Below are 14,489 nucleotides of genomic sequence, written 5' to 3' on the forward strand. Positions count from 1 at the left end.
TTTCTTTTTTATTGATAGAATCCCTACTGTGCATTACTATAGGTTTTTTAGTCCTGTTTTGAAATGACACCAAGCTATGTGGTTCGGTTGATACACTGGAGGGAAGGATCACCATCCAGAGGGACTTTGACACACTTGTGAGGTGGGCTGATGCCAACCTGAAGAAGTTTAACCACGACAAGTGCAAGGTCCTACACCTGGGTCGGGGCAATCCCAGGCACTGCTAGAAGTTGGGCAGAGAAGAGATTCAGAGCAGCCCTGCAGAGAAGGACTGGGGGGTGTTGTTTGATGAGAAAATGAACATGAGCTGGCTTCAGTGTGCGCTTGCAGCCCAGAAAGCCAACCGTATCCTGGGCTGCATCAAAAGGAGCATGACCAGCAGGTCGAAGGAGGTGATCCTGTCCCTCTGCTCTGCTCTCGTGAGACCTCACTTGGAGTATTGTGTGCAGTTCTGGTGTCCTCAACATAAAAAGGACATGGAACTGTTGGAACAAGTCCAGAGGAGGGCCACAAGGATGATCAGGGGACTGGAGCACCTCCCGTATGGAGACAGGCTGAGAAAGTTGGGGCTGTTCAGCCTGGAGAAGAGAAGGCTGAGTGGAGACGTCATAGCAGCCTTCCAGTATCTGAAATGGGCCTACAAGGCTGCTGGGGAGGGACTCTTCATCAGGGACTGTAGTGATAGGACAAGGGGTCCTTACCTTGGGGACAGAGCCTTGGGTGACATGGTTTAGTGTGTGGTATCCCCGCCTATGGCAGGAGGGTTGGAACTAGGTGATCTTAAGGTCTTTTCCAAGCCTAGCTATTTTATGATTCTGTGAAATCAAGATAATTTCTTTTGTGCTGGTATAATTATTCCAGTACAAGTTTAGCTGCAGTGGTATGATTCTGCGCACATAGACAAGCCATGAAGTAGATCCATTCACCTGTGCTTTTAGTTCAGTACAGCAGATTATAGGGAGGATGCAGATTTGTATTCTGGAGGCATCAGCTAAGTTTATTTTTTAACTTTTGCACATGTGTTAGAATTTATTGGATACGTGTGTTTATATTATCTGAAAAGTAAATAAAATGGATTGATGATGAATGTTTTTTGGCCTTTGGTTGTTAATAAACCAACTAAGAGTGTATTTGGCTGCAAATAAGACCAGCAGAGAATAAGTCACATGGAGAGAAAGGGATCTGTCCCAAATGAGCAATTGGCACAAGATTTCTAAAGCAAACTTTAAATAATTTTTCTTGAAATAAGAAATTATGCATGGTTTCTAAATCTTCTTTGCTGAGCAGTTAGTAGAAAAACAGTGGGCTTGCTGAACTTGGCACAATTTCACTGCAAAATTGTGCATAAGGCAAACTGGTGTTGGCAATTACAATAAAGTACTAGAGTGAAAATTTCGTAATGAGATGTTCATTCTCTCTCTAGAACTGGATGAATTAATAAAAGTACAATTCGAATTTCACTTTCTGTTCACATTTGAGTTTGGGTTTCAAAAAACGCCTGCCAGCTTCCACCTTCACAACTGTGAAGCTACATCTAACGATACGTGTTTTCTAACTTTTCGTGCCTCAGTTTAAAATTATTTTCTTCAGTCTGACATGAAGAGAAACCTAATTTTTCTCTGCTCAACATTAATCAGAACTAAATGCACTGACTTCAGTGGCATATGCCTCCGCCGTGGAAACGTATGGCCAGCATGCCTGGATTGTCTTCATATCTGGAAGTGAGTGGCAGTTCTAACAAAAGCAATTCATAGAGGTGGTTCAGAGACTCAGAAGGACATAGTGGTTCCCACTGAAGGAAGTCAGAGCCAGTGTAGGTGAAGACTGGGTGAACACCTGGTAGTCTTGGAGAGTTGGATAGCGGTTCGAAGTTGCTTTATCTAGGAACCTTCAGTGTTGGAGATTTTATAAGTGTCAGATTTGTTCATACATATTCAAGTATTAAGATGCACTAACTTCTGAAGTTGGGGGTAAAAAGACAGGAAAGGAAGGATACTTACAGTTCATGTGTGCTAGAATTCAGCTCCGTGTTGATGGAGGAAATGCTGATGTGTTCTCAAGCTATGTAAGTCCCTTAATCTTAACTACATTCAGCAGTAGAAGTAATTTTTTTTTTACTATATTGGTGAGTCATTTTCATCTTTAAAAATCTACTTCAGTTCCTAATGTAGATTTTGTCTAGATTGTTATTTTTAAGTGAAATGTCAATATTTGGAAGCAGAGCTGACATCTTGAAATGATTGTTCTTGCAAAATTATGTCCATAAAAGTTCAAAAGGAAATGTGAAAGCTTGAGAGCTAGATCAGAGCAATGTTGAAGAAAAAAAGATATGAGTAAAATTGGCTGCTGTCATCTGTTTTCTTGGTTGCCACATTTTGTCTTTTAAATGAGTTGCACTTTTTCACTGGAGTAGCACAAAATCAATCACCTTTTCTCTAGTAAAGTTTTAATATAATTAAGCTGAAATTGAGGCTTGCATAAAAATGTCCGTTTATGTGCTGATTTTGTACATGCAGCACTTAAGGACATTCAGGGTCAGCCAAATACAATTGACAGTAGAGATCTTATGCTTGCAGTAGCTTTTATGAAAGTGAGTTGGAAGCAGAAAGTTACATTTTGTAATCCACTGCCACATGAGGGAGAGCTTGGAGTGGGAGACCAACCCTTATCAGATATTGGGTGATCCACAGATTTTTTTAAACTTTGACATAGATCTACAGGAAATGAAATGAATTCATAGCTACAAAGAACTATTTGCTTGTAATGTGAATGCTGTAATTTTTTTTTCTCTATTCCACATACCTGAGACCAAGTCTAAAACTATGAATGATATTAAGTCCGTTTAGGTTTTAGATATCTATAAATGCGTAAGGGTTTTTTATGTCCTTAAGGACGAAGTCCTTCAGTCAGAGAGAAAAGAAAGAAGGGAATAAAAAATAAGTTTGTAATCCCTTAACTGGTTTCCTGCTGCATGTGTGTGTGATTTAGGTATCAAAAGAGAATTAATGTGTCTTGAAGCTGTTGACTACCAGTGAACACTGAATAAAATAATATAGCTGAAAAGTTGCACTATTTTATAATCTAAATAATACTGTGAAAGTGTATAATTAATTAAGATACATTTAAATATGTTACATATGTTACTTGGAAGAACATAAGAGTTATCACTTGGGGTCAGAAGGAAAAGACATTTTGCACAATATTTTGTCTCTGTGGATAATTAGGAGTGAATGTCTAGGGATTAACAGAGGAACACAGCATACATAATATATCCATGAGTGGTCCCTCCTCTGCCTTTACAGTTCAAGGACCCACTGAGCCAAATATACCTGGTGTATGTTTAGTAATCTCTGTGAATTCCATTAGCTTGCCCAGTTTCTTGTGACCCTGTCTGCATTTTTATTACTACCATTCTGTGGCACAAGAGTTTTGTAAGTTAAATAACTGTTGCTTGAAGAGATACCACCAATTTTTGTTTTGAGCCTGTTTCAGTTAGCATGCTGATCATGGTGGCTGTTTTTGTTGTTGTTTCTTAATACTAACTGTGAATGACCATTTTACTTTGGTGGTTTGGGTTTTGGTTTGATTTTCAGGAGCCCAGTTTATATGTGAGATTATTGGTGCCAGCAGTAAAAAGTAAATAAAGAGTAAAACAAAGCAATAAGTGTAGGACCTGATGCAAGGGACTTTCTAACAGCTTTGCTGTCAGTTTAATTGATTGAGCTTTTGTCATGTTTCATGCAGTGTTACTACTTCTGTTTTGGCAAGCCAGCACACAGAATAGCTCTAAAGAAATTTCCTATGCTCTTTGATGCTAAGCGTGGACACTAAACACTTAGGCTGTTCTTGTCCATACAAGATGTCATCTGAAACTCATAATTTTCAACTCTGAATATATATTTGTGATACAGCAAAATGCATCGGGTAGAAGATGTCACAGGACTACTTCATTTAACCGTTGTGCCTGCTTAAGTTATGCTGAATAGTCCATATAGGGCATACTGGAGAAGCAGGAGACTGCAGTGCAGTTTTGAAATGGTATCAGTCACATGTTGTTAAGCTAAGCCTGTGCACTTTGTATTGTATGCCTTCATGGATTCACAGTGTTCATTACATTTCCTTTAATGTCTCCTTAAATAGCCTGGTGTGGGTACTGACTTGGGACAGCTACATGGCTACTTGTCACTTGCTCTGTTAAAATCTGTAAATAATTTTTCCATAGTACCCCCTGTGTAGCATATGAAAAAAAATAATGTGTATTAACAGTTGTGAGAAATCTTTAGGTTATCTTTGACACCAATTTGAGGACATTATTATTATACCTGATTTTTTTTTCTAATACCAAGCTTTCAAACTCTTACCTCATTGCAGTGTACGATAAAGTCCTGCAAAGTGTGCCCAGTTGTTCTTATGCTTCTTTTATAAATGTAGAGAGGCTTCTAAAGCGAAAGGACACCAAATTAAACAATAACTTATTTAATGTGTGTAAAACCCACAAGTATCTGATTTTAACTGCATCTATTAGAAATATATTAAATCTTTTTCTAGCCTGTGGATCTGGAAAATCATGCCTGATCTGTTGGTAGGTAACTCCAATTGTCAGTAAATTCCTCATTAAAAAATTCTTGAATAATTAGTCCGAATTTGTCTAGTTTGGGCTTAATACCATGAACATCCCTTGGCTAAACTGAGGAACAAGTTGTGCTCAGAAACCAAGCAAACAAATAAATAGCAAAGTGATGATGAACTGCTGATCACAGTTAATTTTTCTGAACTGTTGGTTGTCAGTCAGGGGATTAATGTTGTGGGGTTTTTTTAATTACTTGGTCATGTGAACTTTTATTATTTTGTGAGATTTTTTCAAATGCTTGCACAAATGCATTCGTTAATTCAGATATTTTTATTGACTAAGTATAGAAATTATGATGTGATGCTGTTAGTTCAATTAGTTGGTTATTGTACATTTACCCCATCACTTTAGGTCACAAGTATGTTAAATGGCTACTTCTCATGATACAAGAAAAAAGGCAACAATCTAACTGAGAGATATCAGGGAACCCCCATAACAGCGTACCAGGTACCATTGTCATCATCTTCCAATCAATATAAGTACCAAAGAAAAACTATAATAATCAACTAGATTAGGGGAAAGAAAAAATCAGTATTATCTTACATAACCAATTTAAATTAATCTTTCAGTTTATATATCCTTAACATGCAATTATTCTTAATTTAGTTGTAAATGGAATGCTATATTTATAAAATTAAAAGGTATTGATTGAGGAAAAAACCACAACTAACTCTTTTATTAGGTTTTTTTTAGAAAATATTTTCTCCTAGATGAGAAAAGGGAAAAAGAAAGATGAAATGTGCATGTGTCTGAGCAAAAGTGTAAATGGAAAGAATTAAGTTTATGGTTTTACCACTTTGTAGTTAGTATTGCTACAGAATGCATATGCTGTTAATTCTTTGCTTGAAAAGTATGTTAAAAGTCATGTGTTTGAAATGATTATCTACTTAGTCTACTGACTCCTAATAATGTGCCTGCGTGCCTGTCAGAACGTTGAGCCGTGGAAGAAATATGGCTAGTCACGTTATATTTTCCTGCAAGTCTTTTATGAAGTAAGAGATTGTTTTTATAGTATAAATGATTTATCCATTAAATATTGTGCTGCTATTGTGCCCATAAAGTTTTAAATGAAATCTAATTATGAATTAATTCTAGACTTGATCTGATGTTGAATGGATTTTATGAAAATTGTCTTTTATAGAAACCTATTCCCTGACTGTGCACCCTTAATTTTCATTATCTTAGTACCATGTGAATATAGAAAAACTTCCATATTCCCTTGCCTTTAGAAATGTGGAGTATGTTTTAATTTTATTTTTCCTAATATTGTCAGGATAGCCAGAAGCTGTTGCCGTTATGCCTAGAATTCATAATTGCTCTTTAGAACAGTTGATACAATAAACTTTTGTTGATTTTATCTTTAGTGGTCTGTAACCACTAAACTATAATTTAAAAATTCTTCTTATATTTTGGGGGTAGGGATAGGGAACTGTAATTGATGTAAAAGCTCTCCCTGTCAATATTATAATGGATGGAAGGAAATAAATGAATGTGTGGGGCATGTGACTGTTGAGTCACTGTGTTTCTCTATTAATTTATAAATCACAATTCTAAACTAGAAATGAGTGTGTGTGAGCAGTGCTTTAGCATAGATTGACACAGAACTTGACTGTAGTTGAGCAGCTTCCAAAAAAATATGCCGATGTTCAGGACACAAGCCTGAAAGGCCAGTTCTGACTTTTGGGTGAATGGGCAATGCAGGTCAGGTTAGGAAGTAGCTCTTCAATACCCTATAGCTATCAGTGCTGCTTCTAGCTGATACCCAGCTACTGGGCCTTTTCAGAGTGACCTTTTCAATTTGGTGCTAGAACTGAGGAAAGCATTTAGGTAGTAAAACACAGGTCTTGGTGTGGAGGCAGAAATGATTAAGTGGTTCATGGATAATGATGATTGCTGCCTGAAAGCTAATGTCTTCAGCTGCCACCATTTGGCTCTGACCAAGGCACACAGGACTGTGCAGACAGGACTGGACAGGGTAGGACTGTTATATATTTTGTTTCAGTAGAAAGTAATTCAGGTTAGTTAAAACAAAACTGCTCTTGAAGAAAGCTGTTTAGTTTCCAACTAGAACAATTATGCTGTAGGGCAGTGCTCTTCCAACTTTTTTGATTGTACTCTCCTATCAATAAAATTCCCACATGAAGCTTACTATAACTGAACATTTTTCATAATTAAAAGGATTAAGTCATCTTTTTAAGTACTTATATAATTGTTTGAACTGCTTTTATTTAGATACACGTGTTTGCTTAAAGAAACTGTACATTCTAAACTGAGATTGTGAAATAAAGCACATGAACTCACAGCATTCCTGGCATTTAAGAACATTTCTATCAGGCTTCTTCCCTTTAGTAGAAAAGTGATGTTGGATTGTTTTGTTCTATTTTTTTTAATAAACTGAAATGATGACTAGTAACATGACAAAAATAGAAGGCAGGAATGGAATGTTGTCATATGGAAGGGGAATGGAAATGGAAGTAATTTTTCTCGTAGCCCTAATTAAGATAGTGTAGTGATTTTTGCTTAGAAGAATGCTTGGTGAGGAGCAAATAAAGTATTTAGAAATTTGGTGGGTGGTGTGGGAGTGAAGAAAATTACACGCAAAAAATTGGAAAGAACAGGCTGTCATTTGAAAACTTACTCAGTTAATCAATTTGTCAAAGATTTGTGGAATTCTAGAAATGAAAATATTTAGTGACATCTTTAGTTTTGGCCATGAATAATAATAAAATATTTGTGATTGAAATGTCAGCACTGGTGAGTAGGTTACAGCAACTTGCACAGTATCACTAACAACTGCAAGGTTATCTGTGCTGAACCTTTCTCTTTTTTTTTTGGTCTTTTTCTTGTAACAGGAACTTGGTGTCTTAGAAGTTGGAAAGATTTTGTTGAGAAATCTGAATTAGTTTTCTTGTGAAGAAATTCTTCTAGATTCCAAATTCACTGGGTCAAGCTGGAGGTTATTTCATTTTAGTTGTAACATTAGTGGAATTTCTGTAAGAAATTTAATACATGAATGTGTAGGACAATGAAACATTCTTTTATGAAATATGTTATTTGTGTGTTTAGATTATGGTTGATGGTAAATCAGCTAACACTTTGATGTGAAAGGATCCCATTCTGTAATCAGTTTCTCTAACGCATGAAACAGGGAGCATGAAACAGGGAGCATTTAATGTGAAACTTTGTCCTGTTAAACTGCTGTCTAGAAGAACTTTATTTTACGTATGTTGGTGCATGAATTCCCAGATGAGTTTTAACAACTCCTGTTAGTTGACTTCATTACCAGTTTCAAATAATGCATTTTCTTTAATAAAGCTTTGAGAAATGTTAACTTTTTGTGAGAATGCTAACATTTCAGCGTGAGATTTCTTTCTTCTTATTAATTGAAGTGTTTCTGTTTTCAAGGGAAAAGAAATTGAAGGTGAAGAGGAGTCTGGTTTAATTCCGCCTGCAGAAGTATTTGCTCCTAAAAGTCTGGTGTTGGTGTCCAGACTAGATTATCCAGAAATTTTCAGGGTAAAGAACTTGCAATTGCCATTTATAGTATATGTCAGCAGACAAATCTGGTTTTAATGAGGAGCAGTGACAGTACTTTTGACTTAAAACATCTCAGGATTGAATTGGGAATTTGAAAGTAAAAGTAAGCTTAGATTGAACTAGATAAAATTCAATGTCTGTGACAGTAAATAGCCCTATGACTAGTAAATAGGTTAAAGCAGTGCTTTTTAACCCTCCAAGCAGTTTTAAATTTTCACAGAAGATGAAATAGATTTTTTTTTTTTTTTTCTGGGCTCAATTTACTGTATAATGAAGGAAATTATTAGGACCAAACCGTACTTGCTCAGGTAAAAACAAGGCATTAACAATATTTGATGAAATATATAATGGCAAATTAATGGCAAACCCCTAGTTTTTCTCCGTATGCAAGGTAGAATGTCAGAGCCTCTTCTAGATCAAATTAAGATGCATGACAAAGGTTTAGAATCTTGGATTACTTTCAACTGATGAAATATGACTGATCTGAGATAAATGAAAAGCTTAAATTTTTATTAAGCTAATACATATTAACAGAAACAAATATAGTTCAGTTTACAGATCAAAGGAAGGAAATCATTCAACAGCTAAGTTGTCATTAGACATTAAGAATGATTGTACCGAGTGAGATTAAAAGTCCATGTAGCCCAGTATTTTGTATTTGATAATGGCCCATGGCAAATGCAAAGCAATGTGTCTGAAAATAGGGCAGGCTGTAGAAATAATTCCACAAAAGTAATTTCCTAATTCAGTGTGAATTATAGTTAAATAACATCCTGAACCAGAAGTGTCATTTGTATGGGTTTTTTTCGTATAATTTGTCCTGTTTCTTAACGCTTAGATTTTACAACAACCCGTGGCAAGGAGTTTCAGAGCTTAACTATGTGTTATATGAAAAGTTACTGTTGGAATTATTTCTAAGAGAATTCCTAAAATATTTGCTGATTTATCAGAATAACAGTAGATAAAGGACACCAAAAGGATGCTAATAACTAAGTAATTTCTTTCCTTTTTCTATCGAAGGCTTCTTAGAATGCAGTGTTGAATCATCTTATGTTAAAGTATTAGTAAAAATGATAGTTGTATCTGTCATTTCTCAGTCAAAACTGGATCCATGAAAAAAAAACCCACCAAATGCTGAACCGTTAATATACTGTTAATTGTAAAATAAAATATATTTATATTGAAACAATTAAGAATGTAAGTTAAGTAATGCATGGAATTGTTGATCCCTGATGCTAGTCTTTTTGAGTCTCAAAAGCTCATTGATTCATTTAAAGTCTTCTGCTCTGGAAACATGTCAGGTTTAGATCCATAGAATTCAAAGCACAGATAAAGCTATACTGCTTTTGTAATTTTGAAAAGTAACTTGTAGTAAAACACGTTTTGTGTGATGAACAAAGCACAAATTTTAAACCTGGTTTTTCTTTTAAACAAAGAATATATCTACACCTGCCAGCACCATACATCCCTTCTAAATAGCCAAACTATTTTTTAAAAGGAATGATTGCTTTTGTAGCAAATTACCCTGCCTTCACTGGCAATTACTGCCCTACATTAACAACTATTAAGACACACACATTTTAAAAAAATTATATACATAGATCTTCAAGTAATTTGACATCTGCATTTCCTGTATAGCAGTCTAATGTATTTTGTGTACCTTTCTAGGCTTGCCTTGGCCTCATCTATACTGTGTATGTGGACAGCCTGAATGTGTCACTAGAGACACTCATTGCAAATCTGTGTTCATGCCTTGTCCCTGCTTCTGGAGGGTCTCAGGTAAGTGGGGAGGGAAAAAAAAAATGTATTTTTCCAGTTAATTTAATTTATGAAGAAAACAAAAAAATAAATTCTTGAAATACTTTTGAAGGAAAAAAGATCATAGTTCAGCTGAGTGCTTTCACTGTGGCCTGTGAGGGCTTTCCCTGTGGCCTATCTTCTAAAGAGAGCAAAAATTCCATTCCAGGATAAGGTCAGAGGGTTAATTTTGTCACTGAGTTGGCTCTTTACAAGCCACAATAACAAATCATGCAGTTTGTATAGGTTTAGTTCTTAATAATATGTGTGTTCAGGAATATTTCTACTAGCTAAAGATTTTTTTAAAGCGTTTTTTTCTTTGCCATTTGTTAGCATGTCCTTCACTTTAGTGCATTTCCCCATGTCTTTTCCTTTATGCAGTTCAGAATACCACTGGTCTTTTCTTTGGCAATTCATTTGAATTTCTGTTTTCATAAAATTTGGAAAAAATGCTAAAAAAGTAACTTAAACGTTGTTTTCTCAAAGGTAATTAAATATTCCAGGTAGCCGATGCATTAAAAGTAAGAAAAAAGTTTTTCAACAAATACACTTCTTTGTGCTTTTTACCTATGCTTTCTGTAAGCAGAAAGTCAAGTTTGTATGTTGATTTGATTTAAATAAACTATTCTTCTACATTTGTGTGTTTCTGACAAGCTGGTTTGGTCTTAACTTGTTTGGCCTTCACTTTATGCTGTAGCACTACTGGGAAATTGTATTTTTATCATGAAATGCATCTGGAAATTAAGTATGCAAATGGCAATATTTTAAAGTCAATTTCATACACGTTTTCTCACACTTACCACCCTACCTATGCATTAACAACCTTCTTGAAGTCCTACAAATCCCTAAATCTTTTCTGATTTTCATACAGCCCTGACTACTTTGGAATTTCTTTTAGTGCTATAAGTGCCAAAATGTCCTCTCAGCATAGTCAAAATCTACCCTATTGCTCTCCAGGCAACCATGGTTTTTTGCACTCTAAGCCTTTTGGTTCTGAAGGGGAGTAGTTAGATTGTATCTCCCTATCAGAAACCCTCTTTCCCAGTAGTATTTGAACCTCATTACAGGTTTTGGTGATTCACTTGAACGTCTAGCGTCTCTTCTGTCCATTTCCACCCATCCCACCCCTCCCCTCCATCTAGAAATGTAGCTTTACTCAGGAGCTATTTCCTCTGCTAGAAGAGGGAGAAAAAGTCATGCTCATCTGCATTAATTAAAACCAAAGTTTTACTTCTACTTTAGTATGCAGAGCAGGAACATAGGAGTAGCAAAAGTGTCCTCTTCCCATGTATCACAAGTATGTTCATACTTATAACATGTATGCAGACAGTAGATATTGAAAAACTTCACTTAGAAAATAAGTTATTCTGATTTTAGTGGTTGGGAGTTTTGGTTTTGGGCTTTCTTCTGGAAGGTTTTTTTAACGTATTATTGAAAATGTAATACTGAATGCTTTCAAAGCTGTTACTACTTAACTAATTAAATGTAAATGCAAGGAAGGCACAACCTAATGCTAGTACATTCAAGGAACATTGTCCTCAAATTGTATTTCAGACGTCTGTAGGTCAACTCAGTTATTCTTACTAACTTTAAACTGCTGTATGAAAAATAAATAATTTGTGCAGGATGAATCACTGATCTGTATGAAACAGCCTGTTTATTCTATATAAATTACATTTATACTCAATTAAAAAATAATTCTTTCTACAGAAGTTGTTTTCTTTGGGAGCTGGAGACCGACAGCTGATACAGACTCCTCTACATGATAGCCTTCCTGTTACAGGCACCAGTGTGGCTATTCTCTTTCAGCAACTGGGTATGTCTAGGTCTGCTTTGAAAAAGAAGTCTATTTCTGAATTACAGAATGAGGTATTTTCTGTCTCATTCAGTTCAGATCATGTGCTGGGAAAGCTACGTGGTAAATATTAATTTCTTTTGCATGAAAAAATGACAAATGGTGTTGTTATACCCTCATCAGATGTTCATACAACCTTTTTGTAAATCCTGCTTGTGCTAGGTTATCTCCAATATTATGTAGTATCTGTAAGTGTACTGTGAGCAGGATTAAGCCTGGCCTCTGTTTAATTACGAAAACATTTATGTGAAAAGATTGCCTACCCTTTGAATACTGTAGAAACTCCAAACAAAACCAAGGAAGTTAATAATAAAACTAGTGTAACTGAAAAGGTTAGTAGAAAAAAATACCATGAACTGATACTGGTAATTCATATTATTCTGTTGTTACCTGTTGTTCCATATCTTTCAAGATCATCTAACACAATACTCATCAAATTCTTTACTTCTTTGTTACAATTACAACATCGTGTCGCTATTACCTGGGTACCTCAATGCTAATCTGATATGTCTCATTAAATTCTAACACTCTGTTAGTCATCTTTCCATTGGTTTATGATGTGAACTTGAAGCACAGACCTGTAGCAGTCATTAACCTTGCTTAGTCTCAAATAACCAAATGGCCTCAGAATGTGTCCTATAATAAATGGACTATGAGAATGGATACAGACTTGAAAAGGAATAATGAAGAGGAGTAAGAGCTTATGTCACAGGAAACAGTACCAGATCTGATGAGCACAATGCCATCTACTACTGATAAGATATAATTGTATCCTTACAGAAAGAATATTATTCCAAAAGGAATATTATTATTTTGTTGATAGCAGTTTAAATTAAAAAGCACGGCTAACATGGTATAGATGTGTCTTATCCTCACCACAATTCCTGAGGTTTTACTTGGTTTATTATGTTAAAATTCATTAAGATTACTCTGATCAGATGGCAGGTAATGTTTTAAACATGGATAGGCCCAACAACTTTACCCTTTTCCTGAAGATATAAAATATGGTGTGAAGTACCATATATGTAGTATGATACACCATGTGGTGTGGTGTGTTTATTCTGCAAGTGTGGTATGTGATACCTAAGTTGAGGTAGTAGTTGATTTTGGTGATTGTAGTGAAGGTTGTTACAAATTCACGGTTGTGAAAATGTTAAAGAAAGCAAAGCTTTTAGTTAGTGCTTGGATAGGCTAGCCGCCATGTCTTGGCTTTTGTAAGGCAAGTTGAGATGCAGTACTTTGTCATGGGATCATTCTGAGAAAGACAAGGCAAATAATCTGAAGTCATTGTATGCATCAGATTTATAGAGGGAATCTCTATAAAAATGGAGTGGGAATGTAAAAATGGAAGAGAAAACTGAGGACCATCTTTTCCACTTGTATTCTTAGTAAGAGCATGTTTGCAGAACGGGTTTTTTAAAATTCCTTTCTTTGTTTGTGAAACTGAATTATAAAACTTTCATATGAGAACATAAAATTGCTTTCGCACACATAGGATTTAAGTAAATATTATTACTATGTTATTACTAGTAAATATTACTATGTTATTAGTGGGTAAATGTATACAGATGGATGTTATATAACTTTCTGAAGATATGATAGCAGAGTACTGGAGAGTTTGGAGTGTAACCAGAACTCCTAGATTGTTGTGTTGGCAATCAGTGATTTTATTATCTTTGTATTTTGAAATTGTTTTATTCCTTATTAGCTTATATACGCTTTCCAGTACCTATACCACTAGTTTACTCTTCGTTGACCATCTCATCTTTCTTTTTCGATTCTCCATTAGCCTTCTTGCTGTAAACAAGAAGGGTTTGCTGTTTGTGGGTTTGCTGCTCTTCTGTGGGTTTGCTGCTCTTCTGCTTTTTCTTCTTCCCCTTAGTTACAGTAGATGTTTGAAGGTGCAGTCTTTATTGGGTTTTGGTGGCTTTGAAGAAATACAGGGGTCAGTAAGCCCATGCTTACCAGGTGCCCTTTCCAGTTATGGTTCAGAGAAGGATATGAAAATCAGCAGAAGGAGGGGGAGACAAAGGGAAATACAGAAGGAAATCTTGTGTATTGTTCACAGTTCTGGTCAGTGACACTTCATCTGGCCTGAAGAAGAGAAAAATTGAAGAAAATATGTGATTATAAAACTCAGCAAATCTTCAGAAAGAGAAGCTATAGGCTTTCATCCTGTTTCCCAAAAGGGATCATACAAGTTTGTAGAAAAAAGAGAGTTCAGTCAATACCCTTTTTTTTCTGCCATGGGATAATTTTCTGTCTTACAAGACTATAAAAACTATCAGGAAAAGCTTGTCTAATGGTATTGTGTAGGTCTTCCTGTCTGTATCCTATTCTTTGGTGTGATGAGGATGGTAGTAGTTGCTTGGAAACGGGTCTGAAATTAAGGAATAAGCAAATAAGTTGGCAGGTACTTTTATTTATTTATTTTTTAAAAGCAGTTACTTGAACCCTTTGCAAGAAGAACTTAACTTTTCCCATCTCCTATTTCTGACTACTGCTTTTTTATTTTATTTCCTGCCCTTATTTTTGAGATTGTGCCTCAGTTCCCAGCTGATATCCAGCTCAAAGTTCTTGTGTTGTTTAACTATCTGGGACTACAGCACAATGGTAGAATCGCCTTTAAGGACACAAATTAAAACATGTTTGTGTTTTCATAGTATACAT

The 14,489-nt window shown here is 35.5% G+C and overlaps 1 protein-coding gene across 4 annotated transcripts in view; it reads left to right on the forward strand.

Moving 5' to 3' along the window:
- SBF2 (SET binding factor 2) overlaps positions 1–14,489 on the forward strand; it is a gene marked incomplete at both ends in the record, with an annotated part of 266,518 nt that overhangs the window by 121,827 nt on the left and 130,202 nt on the right. For all 4 annotated transcript variants that reach the window (XM_080619951.1, XM_080619950.1, XM_080619952.1 and 1 more), the window contains 3 exons: positions 8,036–8,146; positions 9,836–9,946; positions 11,675–11,780. In XM_080619951.1, coding sequence (XP_080476077.1) covers positions 8,036–8,146; positions 9,836–9,946; positions 11,675–11,780 — 328 coding nt within the window. The remainder of the gene's footprint in view (positions 1–8,035; positions 8,147–9,835; positions 9,947–11,674; positions 11,781–14,489) is intronic.

The sequence above is a fragment of the Psittacula echo genome, assembly GCF_963264785.1.
Source record: "Psittacula echo genome assembly, chromosome: 5".
NCBI classification, from domain to species: Eukaryota; Metazoa; Chordata; class Aves; order Psittaciformes; family Psittacidae; genus Psittacula; species Psittacula echo.